This window comes from Palaemon carinicauda, chromosome 11, assembly GCF_036898095.1.
Source record: "Palaemon carinicauda isolate YSFRI2023 chromosome 11, ASM3689809v2, whole genome shotgun sequence".
Taxonomy (NCBI): Eukaryota; Metazoa; Arthropoda; class Malacostraca; order Decapoda; family Palaemonidae; genus Palaemon; species Palaemon carinicauda.
In genome coordinates this window covers 10,068,131-10,090,682 of record NC_090735.1, presented here as the reverse complement: position 1 = coordinate 10,090,682, position 22,552 = coordinate 10,068,131, and the positions used below count along the sequence as shown (strand labels likewise).

Sequence of the window (22,552 nt, the reverse complement as noted above, 5' to 3'; positions counted from 1 at the left end):
GCCCAGAGAGCCGAATGGCTGGTTCCAAAGGACCCCTTGAAGAGGGGGGCGCTACAAGAGGAAGTAGCGTCTATGATCAACAAGGGAGCTTTGGAGACAGTGGAGAACCCCGGCCCGGGTTTCTTCAGCAGGCTCTTCCTTGTGGAGAAATCGACAGGAGGGTGGAGGCCAGTCATAGATCTCTCAGCCCTCAACAAGTTCGTCTCAAAGATGGATTTCAAGATAGATACCCCCAAGACAGTGATCGCAGCCTTGAGGGAGGGGGATTTCCTCATGTCTCTCGACCTCAAGGATGCCTATTTTCAAATCCCCGTGCACCCCTCCAGCAGGAAGTTCCTCAGGATCAAGTGGGAGTCCAGTGTCCTGCAGTTCAAAACCCTGTGCTTCGGCCTCTCAACGGCCCCGCAAGTGTTCACGAGAGTGTTCGCCGCGATCTCGGCGTCGGCACACGAGAAAGGCATACGACTACTCAGGTACCTGGACGACTGGTTGCTGCTTTCTGCCTCAAGGGAACAAGTGAAGGAGCAAGGCGTTATGTTGCTCGACCTCTGCAAGGTGTTAGGGATCACGGTCAGCCTAGGGAAGTCCCAGCTAGTCCCCAGCACCAGGATGACTTACTTGGGGATGGTCCTGGACACCCAGTTAGTAAGGGCCTTCCCCTCAGAGGAGAGGTTAGCCAACCTAGAACGTATCCTTCAACCTTCCTGACGGGACAACCCAGGAGGGCCAAGGACTGGCAGAAGTTACTGGGTCATCTGGTTTCCCTGGAAAAATTAGTACCGCAAGGGAGACTCAGGCTCCGCCCGGTACTGTGGAATCTAAAGGAGGCGTGGATCCAAGGCAAGGAGTCCCACAAAATAGTCCCAGTCCTCCCGAAGACGTGAGAGACCCTTCTTTGGTGGAACATCAGGTCAAACACAGAGAAGGGGATGCCCTTCGCCTCCGACCCCCCGGAGATGCTGTTGTTCACGGACGCATCGAAGGAGGGCTGGGGAGCACACCTGCTAGGAAAATCAGCAAAAGGGCAGTGGTCCAGCGAGGAGGCGTCTCTCCATATAGATATCCTAGAGATGATAGCGGTTCTGAGGGCGTGTCGACAGTTCATACACTTCCTGCGAGGGAACACTGTGGCGTTAATGTGCGACAACGCCACAGTAGTGGCGTACGTAAAGAAGCAGGGAGGCATGAAGTCAAAGGTCCTCTGCGCCCTAGCCACAGAACTGTTGGAGTGGGCCACAGAAGAAGGGATAGAACTGACGGCAAGGTTCATTCCAGGAAAGGGGAACGTGATGGCCGACGGCCTCAGCAGGGCGGGTCAAGTGATAGGTTCGGAGTGGACCCTATACCCGGAGGTAGCTCGAGCAGTCATCCTACTGTGGGGCTCCCCAGTGATAGACTTGTTCGCCACACGTCTGAATGCCCAACTCCCCGTGTTCTGTTCTCCAATCCCAGACCCGTCAGCAGCGTTCGAGGACGCCTTCTAACACCCCTGGGACGGTCTCGATGTGTACGCCTTCCCTCCCTTCAGTTTGATCAGGCAAGTGTTGAACAGAGTGAGAGTGTCGTCCAACCTGTCGATGACTTTAGTAGCGCCCTGGTGGCCGGAGAGAGACTGGTTCGGAGACCTAAAGTAATTAGCTCTTCGTCCTCCTTGGCCGCTTCCGAACAGGCCAGACCTCCTGCGACCACCTCACTTTCACAGGTGGCACGAAAACCCTCGATCCCTCCGCCTTCACGCGTGGAGGTTATCGAGAAGCTCCTTAAGAAAGAAGGATACTCATCGAGAACCGCGACAAGGATGTCTGGTTATCTACGGCGTTCCTCGGCAGTTGTCTACCAGGCGAAGTGGGCAGTCTTCCTGAAGTGGTGTGCATCCAAAAACATCAGGCCCTTAGGGGCGTCGATCCAGGACATTGCAGACTTTCTGGTGTACCTGAGAGACGACGTGGGTTCGTCCATCCCGGCCATCAAAGGAGTTCGAGCAGCCCTAGGTCAAGTCTTCCTCCTTAGGGGCATTGACTTGGGAGCCTCAAGGCACATCTCGATGCTCATCCGCAGTTTTGAGCAATCATGTCCCCCCCAGGAGGTACGGGTTCCACAGTGGGACTTAGCAAGAGTTCTCAAGGTTCTGTCAGAGCCGCCCTTCGAACCTCTCAGGGACGTACTAGACAGAGAACTCACCCTTAAAACAGCTTTTCTTTTAGCCCTGGCCTCGGCGAAGAGAGTTAGCAAGTTACACGGCCTCTCTTATGAGGTCTCACACTCCAAAGGGTGGAGGGAAGTTGTCTTTAGGTTCGTCCCTAGTTTTGTGGCGAAAACGCAGAACCCAGCGTGTTGGGATCCTCGGTTCGAGGGTTTTTCGGTGCCAGCCATCCCTCGATCCGACAACCTGAAGGATCTACTCTTATGTCCCGTGAGAACTGTAAGAAAATACCTGGAGAGGACTGCAAAATACCGCCCTCAGATCAAAAATTTATTCATCTCAACAGGCCGGGTGAAGAAACCGGTCTCGAAAAATTCTATCTCTTTCTGGCTGAGACAAGTGATAAGGAGGGCCTACGAGGCTTCTGGGACTCCTCTCCCTGGAAAACCAAGACCTCATGATATCAGGGCTCTGAGCACCTCTCTGGCTTTCGAGAAGAACATGGCTGTGGGTAAGATCATGAAGGCTGGGACCTGGTCTAGACAGTCCACCTTCACGGAACATTATCTAAAAGATTGTACGAGAAAATCCTTGGACAAGTTTACTATTGGCCCCAGGGAAACCGGGGGTGTTAATGCCAAGAGACATTAGTTCCTTCCTTAACCTTACCCCCCCCCCCCCCTTTTTCCTTCCTTCCCCGGATCGAACGGGCCAGGAAGATGTTGAAAAGACCTTAATCGCTGAAAGGAACACCCTTCAAGAGGACATGTATGGGAATTGGTTTTGAAAAGGTAAGCCATTTAGACACTTAAAGTGAGTTTTTTGGATAGTTTTCCCCTACTTTTCGTGCAGTTTTCAAGTGGTCTTGGAACCAAGACCTCCTTAGAGGTTCCCTCTCTCGCGTGCCTCCCCGTCAAATCCTGATCCCTGCAGGACACTCCCACCTCCTAAAGTGTAAGTCTCCTAAGAAGGTAGTTCTAGGTAAGTAACCGTGTTGGAACAAATCACAAATTTTTAAGTAATTTGTATTTTTCCTAACATACTTACCTAGAACTACCTTCGGGTTATGGCCCTCCCATCCTTCCCCGAGAACCTGCAGGATCGAGTAATACCTATTCCAACGAAACTTACTGGCGATTCGACCTGAGCTAGCACGCTGCTTGACCCCGGGGTCGCCTCAGGGCACGTACCACACTGCCAGAGGTTGACCCAGTAGAAAACGGGAAGAGGGGGGTATACTATGCAAAAAGCTGGTCGGTTAGGTAGAGTTAACCAGTAACTCCTAAGAAGGTAGTTCTAGGTAAGTATGTTAGGAAAAATACAAATTACTTAAAAATTTGTGATATTTTACTATATTTCTGTAACGTTAATTACTGTTATAATACAATTGACTTTTTGATATGCAATATTCATACTGTAATAGCAGATTGTGGTAGTGATGATAAGTCATCCCACCTTATGTGCTCTTTTTTCAATATTAATCTTACCCGATGATCATGTAGCTGTCAACTCTGTTGCCCGACAGAAATCTAAGGTCGGGATACGCCAGCGATCGCTATACAGGTGGGGGTGTACACAACAGCGCCATCTGTGAGCAGGTACTCAAGTACTTCTTGTCAACAAGAACTCAATTTTTCCTCTGTCGTGCCACCGGCAAGACCTACTAATACGCCGTCCCTAACTGGATTTGTTTTCACAACTTTTTGGTGAAGTACACTATTCCAGTTTTGAGCTTTCGCTATGCAGGGGTTTTATCTTCATTTCAAAACTTGAACTCGTTTTGGATAGATTTAATTATGGTGACAAAGAGAGTATGGACTCTCTTTCACTTTTAAATGGCCGACCCTTCCCTTAGACGGAAGTGTTGGTGACGAAGAGAGTATAGACTCTCTTTCACTTTTAATAACCGACCCTTCCCTTAGACGGAAGTGTGTTTAGGTTTTTGGTAATTTTGCTTAACAAAGTTATAGATTTATTTTATATCTCTCCGCCATTTATAGGCCTCTTCGATTAACTTTCCATTTATTATAAACTTATAAAAATTAATTTTTATGTTTGTTTATATGCGACCTTTCCTATAGTAGGCGGTCCTTACTTGGAACCGAAGTTAATTAACATTGAGCCCGTCATATCGTATTTCCTTTTAAGAATTTATGCTATTTTAATTTTAATGTTTTTGAAAGAATTTCTTTGATAGTCTCGTACTGTTTTCAAAGATGAACTAACGTTTAGTTTAGTCTCCGCAGTTGTTGACGTTCAGAACGTTCAACATGCGCTCTATCGTTACGATAGAGAGAGAGTATTTCACGGTTTCACGTTGCAGTAAGAGTAAACCGATTCTAGCGTTTCGTTCATTCTTTCTTAACTTAAATGGTTTTAATTCTAATAAAGGAACTTTTTATTTGGGAAACCTTTCAGTTTTTTTTTTTCCTTTACAAATAATATGTTTTAACGATATATAATTGGGCTCATCTCTCAGGTTCTAAGTCGAGAGAGAGAGAGAGAGAGATAGAGACGGAGGGAGAGAGAGGAGAATAAACGTTTCGTTCAAGCGGGTAACGTTGTTCTCGTTTTTTACTCTTCTCCCTAGTCGCTATAGGGGAAGAAGGTAAAACGTTTCTAGAGTTTTATTCTTGTTCCCAGGCTTTATGCGGTGAGAGATTTTAAACGTAGTTTATTTGATCTAGTGTTTAGTCTCTTTTCCAGCCACTGAATTCTTTATCTTTCATTATGTTTTTCTGTTACATTGTAAACTGTTTTCGCAATTACTACCTTTTAATGAAGGATAGGATTGCGTGTTTCAGGTACAAATCACTTAAAGTTTCGAGTTCAGTGAAATAAGTGCAAACAGAAAATCAAAAGTGATAAAGTGATATGCGCAAAGTGTTACAGTGTTGCGTTCGAGGGTTCGTCTGTTCGTGCCAGTTGTTCACCTAGTCCGATACCTCTTACAAGCTCCCAAGCCCAGGGGAGAAGTAATGTCGAAGGACTTATGGGTTCCACAGGTCTTGATCGACGAACAGACGTTTCCCTCCGTGGTTTCGGGTGTATCTACACACGTTGCCGACGTGATCACCCCACCCACACAAAGACGAGAGAGCCCATTTATTCCTCGTCTGCGGAAGAGGTTTCTCGCAGAAACCATGGACCAAATCTTGCAGCTTTTAAGTGCAAGTCGGTCCCTTCCGCGCAAGTCCAACGGCCTAGGTGTAGCCACTGGGGCAGTTCGGACTCGCTCCAGTCATCAGACGACTGCACACCTCCCAAGAGAGGCAAGGTGGTACCGCAACAGGCAGTAACTCGGTCTGTTGCCGCACCAGCTGTTTTAGACCCTCAGTCACAACGGACAGTAGCTCCGTTTGTTGCCGTCTTTCATAGACCCTAGTGGTCCATGCTGCAGACTATACAGTCTCAGCTTGCTCTTTCATGCAGGAGTATCGTGCTGGAAGGTTGACTATGCACCTGTTAATCTACAACCTGCCACGGTTGTGCGCTCAGCAGATACTGCGGCTGCCTGCTCCCACACTCCACCTGTGAGAGCTCCACCTCCGATGCGCAGTCGACCCTGCCAGACGCATGTTCATGCTGCACCCTCCATTGACATGCGTGAGCTACCGCATCAGCAGTGGGAAGGTGCTGTAGAGCTGCCGTGTTTTGACACAATGCGGCATGCTCCGCAACCCATGCGGCATGCTCCGCATCCCATACGGCATGCTCCGCAACCCACGGCAGTCCCTCCCACGCACCAACACTCCGCTTTTGTTGTTGCCAGCTCCCACACTCCGACTGCGGAGAAGGTTGACGATGCACCCGTGGGCCTACACCTACCACGGTTGTGCGCCCGGCATGGCTTCCTGCTCCCACACTCTTGTTGTGAGAGCTCCTCCACCCATGCACAGTCAACCCTGCCAGATGTATGATGACTCCCACAGACACACGGAGCACTCCGTTGCCGTGCGTGAGCTACCACAAGCTGCCGTGTTTTGACACGGTGTGTCTGCCTCCGCAACACACTGTGGTTACCGCCACTCGCCCGCAGCAAACTAGTCAGTCAGGAGTTGAGGCTTCCCCACACAACTTTGGTTGTTGCCAACTCACAGACTGTCAAACAGTTACATGACGTTGCCTTCTGGTCTGCTACTAATACACCAGTGCTGTATGTCCTCACGCTCCTGTTGTGGTTGACAGTTCAGTTTTTGACAGTTCACAGACTGTCAAGCAGTTTCATAACGTTGCCTTCTGGTCTGCTGCTTTTGCACCAGTGAAACCCTCACTGAGATAACCTAGCTTTTCTCGGACATGGTTCCTGTAGATGAGAAAGTGCTGTTCTCCCTCCTTCTGATATTCCCTTGAGGACTCTGTCATTTGGAGAGGAGCCTTAAGCTGCTTAGCCTCCTATGGACTTTAATTAAAGCATAACATGCTTCCAGGGAGGGTAAATGGTTTCGCTTCAGTCGCTAACCCCGTCTGTTGCCACACCTGCTCCCATAGACCTTGGGCTTTGTTGCAAGACATGCAGTCCAAGTTTAGTCCTTAATAGAGGATTTTTTACGGAGAAGAACCTTCTTGCCAACGACCTTCCTACCGGTTGGTTGTACGCCCTGTTGACGCTGAGGTTTCCTACTCACGTCCGCCAGTTGAGATGGTTCCTCCACCGGTGCGACCCAGTGTGGGTTGCCAGTCGCACGTTGACGTTAAGCTACTCTCGGAGGTGGTTGTGGACGTTCAGTGTGTCACTGGGAAGACGTTCAACAACCAACAGAGGTGACTTGTTGTGACGCAGTGCGGCAACCTCAGCAACCCGATTAGGGGTTGTCTGCACTACCCAGACAGTCTAGACAGTTTCGGGTTGTCGCTGTACTTCCTCGCATCCCCATGGTTGACAGTTCACAGACTGTGCAGCAGTACCATGATCTTGTGTCCGGCTCCGTCACGCATCCACCAGTGCGACCGGATTCAGCGAGTCAGACGTTGTCCACTCCGTTGCCGTTTCCTCATCAGTTTCGGATGAGGAACCCTCTGATGAGGACATGGCTGAACAAGACGATCAACCCCCAGCCCTGCTATCCATCCAGAAGATGCTGAAGAAGGAATACGGCCCTGTCAGGCTGTGGATGAGTCTGGTTAGGACACTGTCATCCGTGGTTCAATTGGTGTCACTTGGAAGACTACACCTCCGTCCTCTTCGGTTTCATCTAGCTCTTCTCTGGAAAAGGACAAGACGCTAGAAGCGGTCTCGATCCCGGTTTCCGGAAGATAAGTCTGGTCTAACCTGATGAAAGGACTTTATCAACCTTTTATAGGGTCTTCCCCTGACTGTTCAGACTCCCAACCACGTTCTCTTCTCAGACGCATCGGACGTAGGCTGGGGTGGGACCTTAGGCGGTAGGGAATGCTCGGGATTATGGAACTCGAGTCAAAGGACAATGCATTTTAACTGCAAGAAGCTTCTGGCAGTACGTCTGACCTGGAAAAGCTTCAGGTCTCTCCTTCAAGACAAAGTAGTGGAGGTCAACACGGACAACTCCCTGCTTTGATATTCATCTCCTAGCAAGGAGGGACCTACTCTCTGACATGGTGCAAGTTCGCTAGTGACCTCCTCTCCTGTTCAACAGGTCTAGACTTTTCACTAGTAACAAGTTTCTTCCAAGGCAACTTGAATGTCTTAGCAGATTGTCTCAGTAGGAAGGGACAATAATTCCAACATATTGGACCCTCCACAGAGATGTATGCAAGAGACTTTGGGTCACCTGGGGCCAGCCAACCATAGATCTCTTCGCAACCTCGATGTCCAAGAGGCTCTCAATCTTTGCTCACCTATCCCGGACCCAGCAGTGGTTCTTTTAGATGCCTTTCTACTAGATTAGTCTCATCTAGATCTATATGCATTCCCTCCGTTCTAGATTGTCAACAAGGTACTGCAGAAGTTCGCCTCTCACGATGGGACAAAGTTGACACTAGTTGCTTCCCTCTGGCCCGCGAGAGAATAACTTACCGAGGTACTTCGATGGCTAGTAGACGTTCCCAGAACTCTTCCCCTAAGGGTGGACCTGCTACGTCTGCCACGCGTAAGAAGGTACTCCAAGGCCTCCACGCTCTTCGTCTCACTGCCTTCAGAGTATCGAAAGACTCTCGAGAACTAGAGGTTTTTCGAAGGAGGCAACCAGAGCGATTGTTAGAGCAAGGAGAACATCCACCCTTAGAGTCTACCAATCGAAGTGGGAAATCTTCCTAAACTGGTGCAAGTCAGTATCCGTATCCTCGACCAGTACCTCTGTAACTCAAATAGCTGACTTCCTCTTATATCTGAGGAAAGAGCGATCTCTTTCAGCTCCCACTTTCAAGGGTTACAGAAGCATGTTGGCATCAGTCTTCCGTCACAGAGGCTTAGATCTTTCCAACAATAAAGATCTACAGGACCTCCTTAAGTCTTTTGAGACCACGAAGGAGCGTCGTTTGGTTACACCTGGTTGGAATTTAGACGTGGTTCTAAGATTCCTTATGTTAGACAGGTTCGAACCACTTCAATCAGCCTCCCTGAAAGATCTCACCTTTAAGACTCTTTTCCTGATATGCTTAACCACAGCTAAAAGAGTCAGTGAGATTCATGCCTTCAGCAAGAACATCGGATTTTCATCCGAAACGGCTACATGTTCTACATCTTGGTTTTCTAGCCAAACACGAGCTGCCTTCTCGGCCTTGACCAATATCGTTCGTTATTCCAAACTTATCGTATGGTTGGAAATGAACTAGAAAGAGTATTATGTCCTGTAAGAGCTCTTAAGTTCTATTTTTAAAAACCTTTACGAGGCCCGTCTGAAGCTTTATGGTGTTCAGTTAAGAATTCATCTTTGCCTATGTCAGAGAATTCTTTATCCTATTATTTTCAGACTGTTAATACGAGAAGCTCATTCCCTTCTGAATGAGGAAGACCAAGCTTGGCTGAAGGTAAGGACACACGAAGTTAGAGCTGTCACAACTTCCGTGACCTTTAAACAAATTAGATCTCTGCAAAATATATTCGACGCAACCTTTTGGAAAAGCTAATCAGTGTTCGCGTCTTTTATCTTAAGAATGTCCAGTCTCTTTACGAGAACTGCTACACTCTGGGACCATTCGTAGCAACGAGTGCAGTAGTGGTGGGGGCTCCACCACTACAATTCCCTAATTCCAGAACCTTTTTAATCTTTCTCTTGAAATATTTCTGGGTTGTCCGGAAGGCTAAGAAGCCTTCCGCATCCTGGTTGATTTGGTGGGTGGTCAAATTCCTTCTTGAGAAGCGCCTAGATTAGAGGTTGTGATGAGGTCCTTTAGTATGGGTTGCAGCCCTTCATACTTCAGCACCTAGGAGTCGCTCAGCATCCTAAGAGGATCGCTAGGCTCAGTAAGGAAGACGTACTTAAAAAGGCAGAGTAATGGTTCAAGTCGACTTCCTTACCAGGTACTTATTTATTTTATGTTTGTTATTTTGAATAACTGCTAAAATAAGATACGGGATACTTAGCTTCTAATGTTAACATGTATGCTGGTCTCCACCCACCACCCTGGGTGTGAATCAGCTACATGATCATCGGGTAAGATTAATATTGAAAAATGTTATTTTCCTTAGTAAAATAAATTTTTGAATATACTTACCCGATGATCATGATTTTAAGGATCCTCCCTTCCTCCCCATAGAGAACCAGTGGACCGAGGAGAAAATTGAGTTCTTGTTGACAAGAAGTACTTGAGTACCTGCTCACAGATGGCGCTGTTGTGTACACCCCCACCTGTATAGCGATCGCTGGCGTATCCCGACCTTAGATTTCTGTCGGGCAACAGAGTTGACAGCTACATGATCATCGGGTAAGTATATTCAAAAATTTATTTTACTAAGGAAAATAACATTTTTGCAGCCTCAAATAACTGATATACAGAGAGTTGATGTTACACACTGTGCCATTGCCTAGTTTGTGGTGGCAAGTACTATTAGTTTCTGATTTGTATACACATGAAATTGTGTGAAACTTAGATACTGAAGTGCCATGTTCTAGACGTTGGTGGTCGGTCGCCTCCACCTCTCCTTGAAACTAGGCAGTTTTAATTAATCATAACTGCAAATATTTAATGTTTGGTCTGAAATATGATATGTTTTAAAAGAAAGAAAAATTGTGCTAGTTAGTGGTTAATTTCTTCATGAACAGGGTAAATGTCCTGAAATCTCCCTTTATGAAGAATTTTCAAAATCCAGTATTGTATCTTTTGTTGATTTTTTTTACTGAATATAAAATAGTGTGCCAATACATGTACTTGCGTATACTTTTGCCTTCTCTAGATTTTATCTTTGAGATAATGGGTAGGGTATTGGTTAATTTTTTATTATTCAAATAGAGTAGCGATACATAGAATTTATACTGTATGTACTTAGTTTGATTACAAAAGAAATTTTCTAGTTTTTATAGTTTCATGATTAGTTTCAAATTCCATCGTCACCTCCTGATCCTATCCCATGTTTTTGAACTTGCTAAATCTGAGGTCAGTACTTGTCTTGTGTTAGTCTAAGGCAAATAAGGGAGTCATCTTAGACCTCTTTGTATCATTGTTGGTTATCTCTTTGTTTGAAGAATTGACTGATCCAAACATTCTAATCATTATGCTAACTATTTGAAAGTACTCTGAAATTGTTTGAGTTTTAGAATTAAATGCACCTAGTGCTGCAAAACTGTAGATCCCTTAATCCTACTCAGGGAAGTAGAACTGGTAAATCATTAAATCATGCCTTTCTAAATTCTTGGCATGCATCTGCTTTGAGCACCATCCTAATAGACAAAAGGGTTTACATTTATTAAACAACATCTGTTTGTTAAAATTTTTACTCTATTTTCACAGATATATTATGAAAAAATACATATATTTTTCAGGTGATGTATCTGCAAAATTAACTGGGTTAAGAGTGCCACATGAAACTTTGCAATTACTAGAAATTGAGCAAGAAGGAACCTTTGGTCGAGTATATCACGCTCTCTATCAGCCACCAGATAAGCCACACCCAACAAGTGTGACAGTTAAGACTGTAACTGGTAAGTAACTGGAGGTTTAAATGGGAAAATTTAAAGAAGTTCTAATTCTTAAACTTAATGTTATGCTGAAGTTCCCAGTAATAATTTATTTTACTCTTCAGTAGTATTATCAAAACATTAAAATCAAGTTGTGATTTTCTTGATGAATAGAAACTTGGAATGTATATTTTCCTGATGTCATTGATTTCTTCCTGGAAACTGAATCATCTAAATCTTGCACTCTTTAATGCCTTCTTTCTTGTAAGTTGAATTTTCTTATTTCTGTAAAATTATTGAGTATGATAGAACTTATATTATTAATCATGGATAAATGAGTGTATTCTTACTACTTAGTTGTTAGTTTTGGTAATCCTATAAAAGTACATTATTGCGAAGTGAATGTAGTTTCCTCTCTTGATTTGAAAACATCTGATAAAACAGTGGCACAGAACAGCTTGGGATAGAAGTCTGTGGAGGAATCTGGGGAAGGCCTACATCCAACAAAGGACTTTTAAAGGCTGAAATGATGATGATGATGATAAAACTATAAAAGAACATGTATGACAGATCAGGATGAATAGAAAAAAAAAACTATATCAGAACATGCATGATAGATCAGGATGAATAAAAAATTATATGGTCTTTTTATATCTATGAATCTTACCTGAGGTTTACATAACTTGTTGCTCACATAAAGTCTTTCATAGCAATGTGTTTTCAGATGGAGTGGTTATAAGTGCTATTTAGCTTTACCTTAATCAAGGATGTCTACTGGTTTTGAAATGCTTTTATGTATTAATTGTTCAAAGTTGATTGTTGTTTGGGGATGGGGATTCTCATTCTTTTTGTGCTATGTCATGGGCGAACATTTGACATATAGATGATCAGAGTATGCTAACTTGCCAGACTCTCTTATGGAAGAATATTTTAGGTTATTGTCTAAACTAGTATATGAGGACTTTAACGGAAGAGAAAGGTAGGTTTCAAATTAGGGGAACATCTACAGACTAGGCTAGTGGAATTGGGTAGTGATGGGGAAGTTACTGCCAAAACTAGTACCCTAGTCTCTGAAGTTCATACATCTCAGTTTTCAATATTTAACTTAGCCGGTGATTATATAGCTGCAACTCTGTTGCTCGACAGACAACTCTACGGTAAAAACTCGCCAGCGATCGCTACACAGGTTGCGGGTGTGCCCAACAGCGCCATCTGTCGTCCAGATACCCAGTACTCAATGTAAACAAAGACTCAATTTTCTCTCTGTCGAGGTATCGACAAGACGTACTTACTCGCTGTTGCTAAACTGGAGTTTTTTCACAACTAATTGGTGAAGTACTTTATTCTAGTTTTGAGCTTTCGCTGTGCAGGGTTTCTCTTCACACAAATCCTTGAACTCTTTTTGATAACGGATTCTTTGTTGATGACTTTTTGATAGTTTTTTGAATTTCCCTTTGACCAATTCAAAATGGCTGACCCTTCACAAGTCCCAAAATTTAGGAAGTGCAATGCTAGGGACTGTTCAAGGCGTCTTCCGAAGGCTTCTATCGACCCTCACACTGTTTGTTCCAATTGTCGGGATAAAACCTGTCAATTGGAAGATCGGTGTGAGGAGTGCGTTGGGCTTTCGGAATTCGATTTTATCGAATTTCAAAAGTATACACGTAGGCTAGAGAGAGATAGAGTTAGGAGAAGTTCTTCTCGTTCTATTGATATATCCTCTCCTCATGCCCCACAACCTATTCCTTCCCCTGTAGTGGTTGCTCCTAAGCCCCCTTCTGGCACTCAGGAACCTTCAATGGCTGATATGATGCGTGCCATCCAGGCTCTGGGTGAGAGAGTTGAGTCCCTTGCTAGTGACCGTAATCAGCTCATGGCGGATGTGAAGGAGCTTAAGTGCAAAAGTGCAGTGGGAAGTGCTAAAGTGCCGAGTGATAGTGTTGTGGATAGTGTTGCGCTTGAGGGTTCGTCTGTTCGTGCCTGTCGTCCTCCTAGTCCGGGACCTCTTGCAAGCTCCCAAGTTCAGGGGAGAAGCAATGTCGTACGACAAATGGGTTCGAGAGGCTTTAATCAGCGAACAGACGTTCCCTCCGTGGTATCGGGCGTATCTACCCAAGATCGCTCCTACCTAACTAAGACGAGAGAGCCCATTTATACCTCGTCTTCGGAAGGTGTTTCTCGCAAGAAACCCTGGACCAAGGTCTCACGACCGTTAAAACGCAAGTCGGTCCCTTCAGCGCAAGTCCAACGGCCCGGTTGTAGCCACTGGGTCAGTTCGGACTCGCTGCCGTCATCCGATGACTGCTCACCGCCTAAGAGAGGCAAAGCGGTACCGCTTCGGACAGTAACCCCGTCTGTCACCGCACCTGCTCCCGTAGACCCTAAGTGGTCTCTACTGCAAGACATGCAGTCTAAACTGACGTCTCTGATGCAGGACTTTCGTGCGGAGAAGGTTGCTGCTGCACCAGCTAGTGCAGTACCTAGCCTACAACCTTCCACACGCTCGGTTGTGCGTCCGGTGGACGCTGAGGTAACCTTCTCACGCACACCAGTTGAGAGAGTTCCTCCTCCCATGCGTTCCAGTGTGGTCTGCCAGCCGCATGTTGACGTGAAGAGACGCTCGGAGGTTGCCGTTGACGTTCTGGAGGTTCAACAACCGTCAGAGTTGCTTTGTTTTGACGCGGTGCGTCAACCTCCGCAACCCAGTGTGCTTTCCACTGCGCACCCACATCAGTCCAGACAGTCTGGAGTAGACGCTGTGCGTCCCCGCGCTGCCAGGGTTGTTGCCAGCTCACAGACTGGGCAGTAGTTCCATGACGTTGCGTCCGGCTCAGTCACGCATGCACCCGTGCGGCCGGACTCAGCGAACCAGCCGTTACCCACTCCGTTGCCGTTTCCTCATCAGTTGTCGGATGAGGAACTTTCTGATGATGATGGTGCTGCACACATAGATGAACCACTATCAGATTTGGACGAGCCTAAGTCTACTCAACCCTCTTTGGACTTTAGAAAAGTTTTGGCCATCTTCAAAGAGTTGTTTCCGGACCAGTTTGTTTCTGTGGCTCCTCGTTCTCCGCCGTCTGAGTTTGTGTTAGGCATGCCGTCTACCACTCCTGCCTTTACTAGACTCGTCCTCGCACGCTCGTCCAAGAGAGCTTTGCGGGTGATAGGAGAATGGTTGCAGTCCAAGAAGAGTTTAGCAAAGACAGCCTTTGCGTTTCCCCCTGCTAGACTCTCTTCTAGATCGAGCGTCTGGTATGCCACGGGAGAAGTTCTCGGCTTGGGAGTTCCTGCCTCTGCCCAGGGCGACTTCTCAAGTCTTGTAGACTCTCCCCGCCGCCTTGCCATGAGACGCTCAAAGATATGTTGGTCATCTTCGGACCTGGACCACCTTTTGAAAGGTATCTTTAGGGCCTTCGAAGTTTTTAACTTCTTAGACTGGTGTCTAGGAGCCCTTAGCAGAAAGACCTCTCCGACAGAGAAAGAGACTTCCTTGCTCATTATGTCCTGCATGGACAAGGCCGTACGTGATGGGTCTAATGAGCTTGCTGCATCATTTGTGTCCGGAGTCCTTAAAAAGCGTGAGAACCTATGCTCATTCCTTTCAGCTGGAGTTACACAGTGCCAGAGATCTGAGCTTCTCTTTGCTCCTCTTTCCAAGGGCCTTTTTCCAGAAGCCCTGATTAAGGAAATAGCCGCTCATGATCTTGTTGCGTCCTCCGCTCGCAAAGCTCCCCCTTTGCCTACCTTGTCAGCTAGACCAAGGATGGACACTCCAGCGTCCCGTTTTATTCCGCCCTTTCGTGGCAGAGCCTCCAGCAGAGGAGGTGCTCGTGCCGAAGGGAAACGAGGAAAGAAGAAAGGATCCAAGTCCTTTAAGGGCAGAGTCTGACTGCCCGCATCTTCAGACAGCAGTGGGAGCCAGACTCAAGAACTTCTGGCAGACCTGGGAGAAGAGAGGCGCAGATGCACAATCTGTGAAGTTGCTCAGAGAGGGGTACAAGATCCCTTTTGTACGGAAACCCCCTCTAGCAACGTCTTCCATCGATCTCTCTCCCAGGTACAGAGAGGAAGACAAGAGAAGAGCCTTGAAACAGGAAGTGTCTCTTTTACTAGAGAAGGGAGCGGTGGTCAAAGTCTCGGACCTTCAATCTCCGGGATTCTACAACCGACTCTTCTTGGTGCCAAAGAAGACAGGAGGGTGGAGGCCGGTGCTAGACGTCAGTGCTCTGAATGTCTTTGTCACAAAGCAGACGTTCTCCATGGAGACCACAAAGTCAGTCTTAGCAGCGGTCAGAAGGGAAGACTGGATGGTCTCTTTAGACCTAAGGGACGCCTACTTCCACGTCCCCATCCACCCGGACTCCCAACCTTTTCTGAGATTCGTTTTCGAAAAGGTTGTCTACCAGTTTCAAGCCCTGTGCTTTGGCCTAAGCACAGCTCCTCTTGTGTTTACGAGGCTGATGAGGAATGTAGCCAAATTCCTTCATTTATCGGACATCCGAGCCTCCCTCTATTTGGACGACTGGCTTCTCAGAGCTTCTTCCAGTCGTCGCTGTCTGAAGGATCTAAAGTGGACTCTAGATCTGACCAAGGAATTGGGTCTCCTTGTCAATATGGAAAAGTCACAACTGATCCCATCCCAAACTATTGTGTATTTAGGGATGGAGATTCACAGTCTAGCTTTTCGGGCTTTTCCGTCGGCCCCCAGAATAAGCCAAGCCCAGTTATGCATCCAGAACATGCTGAAGAAGGAACAATGCTCAGTCAGGAAGTGGATGAGTCTGGTAGGGACGCTATCATCCCTGGAACAATTTGTGTCATTAGGAAGACTACACCTCCGTCCTCTTCAATACCATCTAGCTTTTCACTGGAAAAAAGACAAGACGCTAGAAGCGGTCTCGATCCCCATTTCCGAAAAGATGAAGTCTTGCCTGACTTGGTGGAAGGACAGTATCAACCTAAGAGAGGGTCTTCCCCTGGCTGTTCAGACTCCCAACCTCGTTCTCTTCTCGGACGCATCGGACGTAGGCTGGGGCGCGACATTAGACGGTCGGGAATGTTCGGGACTGTGGAACTCGAGTCAAAGGATCATGCATATCAACTGCAAGCAGCTGCTGGCAGTACATCTGGCCTTGAAAAGCTTCAGGTCTCTCCTTCGAGGCAAAGTGGTGGAAGTGAACTCGGACAACACCACTGCCTTGGCGTACATCTCCAAGCAAGGAGGGACCCACTCATTGACGTTGTACGAGATCGCAAGGGACCTGCTCATCTGGTCAAAAGGTCAAAACATATCACTAGTAACGAGGTTCATCCAAGGCAACTTGAATGTCATGGCAGATTGTCTCAGTCGGAAAGGGCAAGTAATTCCAACGGAATGGACCCTCCACAAGGATGTATGCAAGAGACTTTGGGCCACTTGGGGCCAACCAACCATAGATCTCTTTGCAACCTCGATGACCAAGAGGCTCCCAATATATTGCTCACCAGTCCCGGACCCAGCAGCAATACATATAGATGCCTTTCTCCTAGATTGGTCGCATCTAGATCTATACGCATTCCCACCGTTCAAGATTGTCAACAAGGTACTGCAGAAGTTCGCCTCTCACGAAGGGACAAGGTTGACGCTAGTTGCTCCCCTCTGGCCCGCGAGAGAATGGTTCACCGAGGTACTTCGATGGCTAGTAGACGTTCCCAGAAGTCTTCCTCTAAGGGTGGACCTTCTACGTCAGCCACACGTAAAGAAGGTACACCAAAGCCTCCACGCTCTTCGTCTGACTGCCTTCAGACTATCGAAAGACTCTCGAGAGCTAGAGGCTTTTCGAAGGAGGCAGCCAGTGCGATTGCTAGAGCAAGGAGAACATCCACCCTTAGAGTCTACCAATCGAAGTGGGAAGTCTTCCGAAACTGGTGCAAGTCAGTCTCTGTATCCTCGACCAGTACCTCTGTTGCTCAAATAGCTGACTTTCTCCTATACCTGAGAAAAGGACGATCTCTTTCAGCTCCCACTATCAAGGGCTACAGAAGCATGTTGGCATCGGTCTTCCGGCATAGAGGCTTAGATCTTTCCAACAATAAAGATCTTCAGGACCTCCTTAAGTCTTTTGAGACCACGAAGGAGCGTCGTTTGGTTACACCTGGTTGGAATTTAGACGTGGTACAGTACTAAGATTCCTCATGTCAGACAGGTTTGAGCCGCTACAATCAGCCTCCCTGAAAGATCTCACCTTAAAGACACTTTTCCTGGTATGCTTAGCCACAGCTAAAAGAGTCAGTGAGATTCATGCCTTCAGCAAGAACATCGGATCTTCGTCAGAAAAAGCTACATGTTCGCTACAACTTGGTTTTCTAGCCAAAAATGAGCTGCCTTCTCGACCTTGGCCGAAATCGTTCGATATTCCCAGCTTATCGAACATGGTAGGCAATGAACTAGAAAGAGTCTTATGCCCTGTGAGAGCTCTTAAGTTCTATTTAAAGCGAACTAAACCGTTACGAGGCCAATCTGAAGCTTTATGGTGTTCAGTTAAGAAACCATCTTTGTCTATGTCAAAGAATGCTTTATCCTACTTTATCAGACTGTTAATACGAGAAGCTCATTCACATCTGAGTGAGGAAGACCAAGCATTGCTTAAAGTGAGGACACACGAAGTTAGAGCTGTCGCAACTTCCGTGGCCTTTAAGCAAAATAGATCTCTGCGAAGTATAATGGACGCAACCTATTGGAGAAGCAAGTCAGTGTTTGCGTCTTTTTATCTAAAGGATGTCCAGTCTCTTTACGAGGACTGCTACACACTGGGACCATTCGTAGCAGCGAGTGCAGTAGTGGGTGAGGGCTCAACCACTACAATTCCCTAATTCCATACCCTTTTAATCTTTCTCTTGAAATGTTTTTATTGTCGTTTTTTGGGTTGTCCGGAAGGCTAAGAAGCCTTTCGCATCCTGGTTGATTTGGCGGGTGGTCAAAGTCATTTCTTGAGAGCGCCTAGATTAGGGGTTTTGATGAGGTCCTGTTGTATGGGTTGCAACCCTTGATACTTCAGATCCTAGGGGTCGATCAGCATCCTAAGAGGATCGCGAGGCTCCGTAAGGAAGACGTACTTAAAAGGCAGAGTAATTGTTCAAGTCGACTTCCTTACCAGGTACCTATTTATTTTGTTTTTGTTATTTTGATAACTTCTAAAATGAAATAAAAACTCTTAGCTCATAAAAGTGTAAACATATATTGCTGGTCTCTACCCACCCCCCTGGGTGTGAATCAGCTATATAATCACCGGCTAAGTTAAATATTGAAAAATGTTATTTTGATAATAAAATAAATTTTTGAATATACTTACCCGGTGATTATAAATTAAATGACCCTCCCTTCCTCCCCAATAGAGACGCAGTGGGACGAGGAGAAAATTGAGTCTTTGTTTACATTGAGTACTGGGTATCTGGACGACAGATGGCGCTGTTGGGCACACCCGCAACCTGTGTAGCGATCGCTGGCGAGTTTTTACCGTAGAGTTGTCTGTCGAGCAACAGAGTTGCAGCTATATAATCACCGGGTAAGTATATTCAAAAATTTATTTTATCATCAAAATAACATTTTTCTTAATTTATAGAAAAGTTTGCCTTGTTCGTGCATTCTGAGAAAGCTAATTCTTCGGTCAGTGTTTTATTGTTGCCCGTGACATGAGTATCAAAAGGAATGAGGATCTTTATCTTCTAACCCACATGAACAATTATCATACAATTAACCTGTGTGAATATAGAAATAACCAATTTTTTTTTTTTATTAAAATTCTATTGTTTTTATTTGCAATAGAAGTGTGGTGATGATATTGTCAAACTGCAAAGAATACTGAGTTACAGAGAAACAACTTTTGGCTCCTCCATCAAAATTATGTTCCATCTTATGCAAGTTACAGGATAATTCTAGGTCTTCAATATTGTCAGGAACAATCTAACCCATTATGAATCGTAAAATTTATTCTGGAAAATTAGGTCTCTTGCTCTCTGTTTTTATAAAAGTTTTTGTTTGTCAGTAATTCTGGATTTGTGTTAGTAAATATTGCACAAATCAATACCAAAATTAGGATTGAAGAAATTTTTTATTCAATCGTAATGTCTAATTATGAGGTCATACATTTAAACCCTCTCATAAAACATTAACTGAAAGAAGGATTTTCAATTATTAAAATACATTATATAAAACAGACCTGTCAACCAAACCTGAAACTTTTGCTGGAGATTGTTAAAAAAAAATGCTGGAGATTATAAAAAAAATGCTGGAGATTTAAAAAAAAAGAAATGCTGGAGATTTACACACCCAAGGCAGAATATCATATTTTGAAAAATCCATCCAATAATTTGCAATATACTGCATTTTATCTATCTACTAAGAACATATATGCATAATTTCACGAATGAACATACCAGAATTAAGGAAAAATACAGATTTTTTATCCCTGTGATAAAATGGCATTCTTATAGCCTGTTGTACATATGATTGCATCGTATCATATATTTTAGCATTAGAGTTTACTCAATTATATGTATATGATGCTGTCTTTCACAAGTAATTGACTGTTTGGTTTATACTCATAGCAAGTCTTATGGCCGAACTCATTCGTTTTATTGACAGTAAGTGATTTTAGTGTCTTCAATATTAAGACTGGATCTCTTGAGAGGTAGTTCTTATCGACAGCACTGAACAGCTATGTTTCACTAGATATGAATTATAGAGAACCTCTGCCCTTATCACCTAAAGGTAAAATAGAAAAGTAGGAATTACATTTCACCTTTTTATTTGTTTTAATATCATTTCCTTCTCCCTTTATATAATAATGGATTACGATGACACTGTCTTTTCATCAGCCTAAAATACTGCAAAGGAAAAGACAAAATATTACATATACCATTGATTTATGTCTTTCATTCTCTCTTTCTTCCTTCCAGTTCCTTTTATTATTGTTTTTATTTCGTTTACTTTCATTTTTCTAACCCTCCATTTCAGCCTAGGCTTTTGCTTCCGCCTATCATTGTGTAAACCATTTGTTCACCTCGGAGGAGTAAGCTCTCAAACCAGACATTTCAGTGCCACTTGGTTCCCACTGTCCTTGCACTAGATCGCCCCTTCTCCAACCTTCCACCTTCCCACACCATACATATCCCCTTTTATGTTGAAAAGTTGAACATTTTTGAAAAATTCCAGGAAATAATTATATTTAAAAATAAGCATTGTTGACAATTGTGAACCTAAACAAATAAAATGTGGGAGATTTTATTTAAATAGGGGAGAATCGAGTGCCAGTGTGGAATTTGAGAGATATTTTCAAAATGAAGGAGAGACTCGTAAGATGCGGGAGTGTTGGTAGGTCTGCTTAAAAGTGGGTCTTCTACCTGCCTAGTACCAAGAATATTTTTGTTAGTTCATTATATCTGATTTACCACCAAAGCATTTTTTCTTTTATGAATATAATGTCCAAACATCCTGGGTTAAGTAATTAGGTATCAATTTGAATCTTGGTAATTTTTCTTGATTTTTGCCATGGTTCCCCCTAAAAGTTAAAGTAGTGAATCTGAGCATCATGTTACTGTATATCAATTCAAGATAAAGAAAACAGAGATATGAAAAGGCAGAAAGCATGATAAGCATTGGATGAGCGTTATGTCTGGCTTGGACAACGGTGTCCACCATCATCCATGACAACGGTAGTGATCATTGTTAATTTGTTGATACAGTATTACTGTAGTACATTTTTAATGTTTTATATCTGTTTTTTTTATAGAAAAAAAGACTCTATGTTAAAAATATATCAGATTGTAAATACTTCGTCATTAATTTTGTCATTATAAGGAGTATATTCATTACTTAATAGAGGCACTTCTCTCTTACATTATAAATCAACTTTCGCAGCATCTCCTGCAACCAGTTTACAACGTAGGGTGAGGTATTACTGTAGTTGGTTTGTATCTGTGAACTAAGTTGTCTTGAAAGTATTTTTGTGTGGACCAGAGCATTTTATGCTTTTGAAGTTAGTATTGGATAAATTTAATTATTATTTGATTCAGGCCTGTCTTAATTACAATTTTTTTCAAAGTATTTTGTAGTAATTTTTTAACTTTATTCCAGAGAGTTCAAGTGAGATACAGCGGTCTGTTTTGTTAAGTGAAGGTATCATGCTAGCAGGCCTTGCGCATGACCAACTATTGGCGGTCATAGGTGCCGTTGTTACACCACCCGAGTCGCCTCCATGCATAATCTTTCCACGTTCTTCCCAAGGCAATCTTAAAAGGTATTTTTTACGTTATTTTGTGGTCATGCTAATCCCCAGTCCATAATCAAGTCAGAAAATAGGTGCATTAATTACTAGTGGAATGAGTTATCCAAAATTCATTATTTATACATTCTGATAGGGGAAAATATTTGATCCTAAAACATATAAAAGTTTGTTTATTATTTTTCCTTTTTACCATGTTGAGAGAATGGAAAATGGTTGTCTGCTAAAGAAGGTGATGAATGCAAGAGTTGATGGGAGAAGTACAAGAGGAAGGCCAAGGTTTGGGTGGATGGATGGAGTGAAGAAAGCTCTGGGTGATAGGAGGATAGATGTGAGAGAGGCAAGAGAGCGTGCTAGAAATAGGAATGAATGGCGAGCAATTGTGATGCAGTTCCGGTAGGCCCTGCCGCTTCCTCTGGTGCCTTGGTTGACCGCGGAGGTAGCAGCAGTAGGGGATTCAGCGTTATGAAGCTTCATCTGTGGTGGATAACGGGTGAGGGAGGGCTGTGTCACCCTAGCCGCACCAGCTGAACTCTGTTGAGTCCCTTGTCAGGCTGGGAGGAACGTAGAGAGAAGAGGTCCCCTTTTTTGTTTCATTTGTTTGATGTCGGCTACCCCCAAAATTGGGGGAAGTGTCTTGGTATATGTATGTACCAGTGGCAGTTTTTGTGGTTGTTCCATTCTGTACTGTTCAACAACTACTGTCCAACAATTGCTTCTACTATTATTCATTTTTCAATATTAAACTTAGCCGGTGATTATATAAGCTGCAGCTCTGCTGCCCGACAGAAAGACTCTACGTTCAAAATCCGCCAGCGATCGCTATGCAGGTAGGGGGTGTACTTCAACAGCGCCATCTGTCGTGCAGGTACTCAGTACTCAATGTAAACACAGAACTCAATTTTCTCTGTCGTGCCACCGGCAAGACCTACTAAATTCGCTGTTGCTTACTGGATTGGTTTTCACATTTTTTGGTGAAGTACACATTTCTAGTTTTGAGCTTTCGCTTTGCAGACGTTATCTTCAATACATCCTTGCATTCTTTTGTTGATATCGGATTATTTGTTGACGACTTTGGATAGTTTTTTGAATTCCCCTTTGACTAATTC

General features: G+C 44.6%; 1 protein-coding gene across 2 annotated transcripts in view; it reads left to right on the top strand.

The window, feature by feature from the left end:
- The window catches only part of LOC137649966 (tyrosine-protein kinase Dnt-like), an 84,004-nt gene that overhangs the window by 45,863 nt on the left and 15,589 nt on the right, over positions 1–22,552 (top strand). For both annotated transcript variants that reach the window (XM_068382949.1, XM_068382948.1), the window contains exons 7-8: positions 11,044–11,202; positions 21,296–21,458. In XM_068382949.1, the coding sequence (XP_068239050.1) occupies positions 11,044–11,202; positions 21,296–21,458 (322 nt within the window). The remainder of the gene's footprint in view (positions 1–11,043; positions 11,203–21,295; positions 21,459–22,552) is intronic.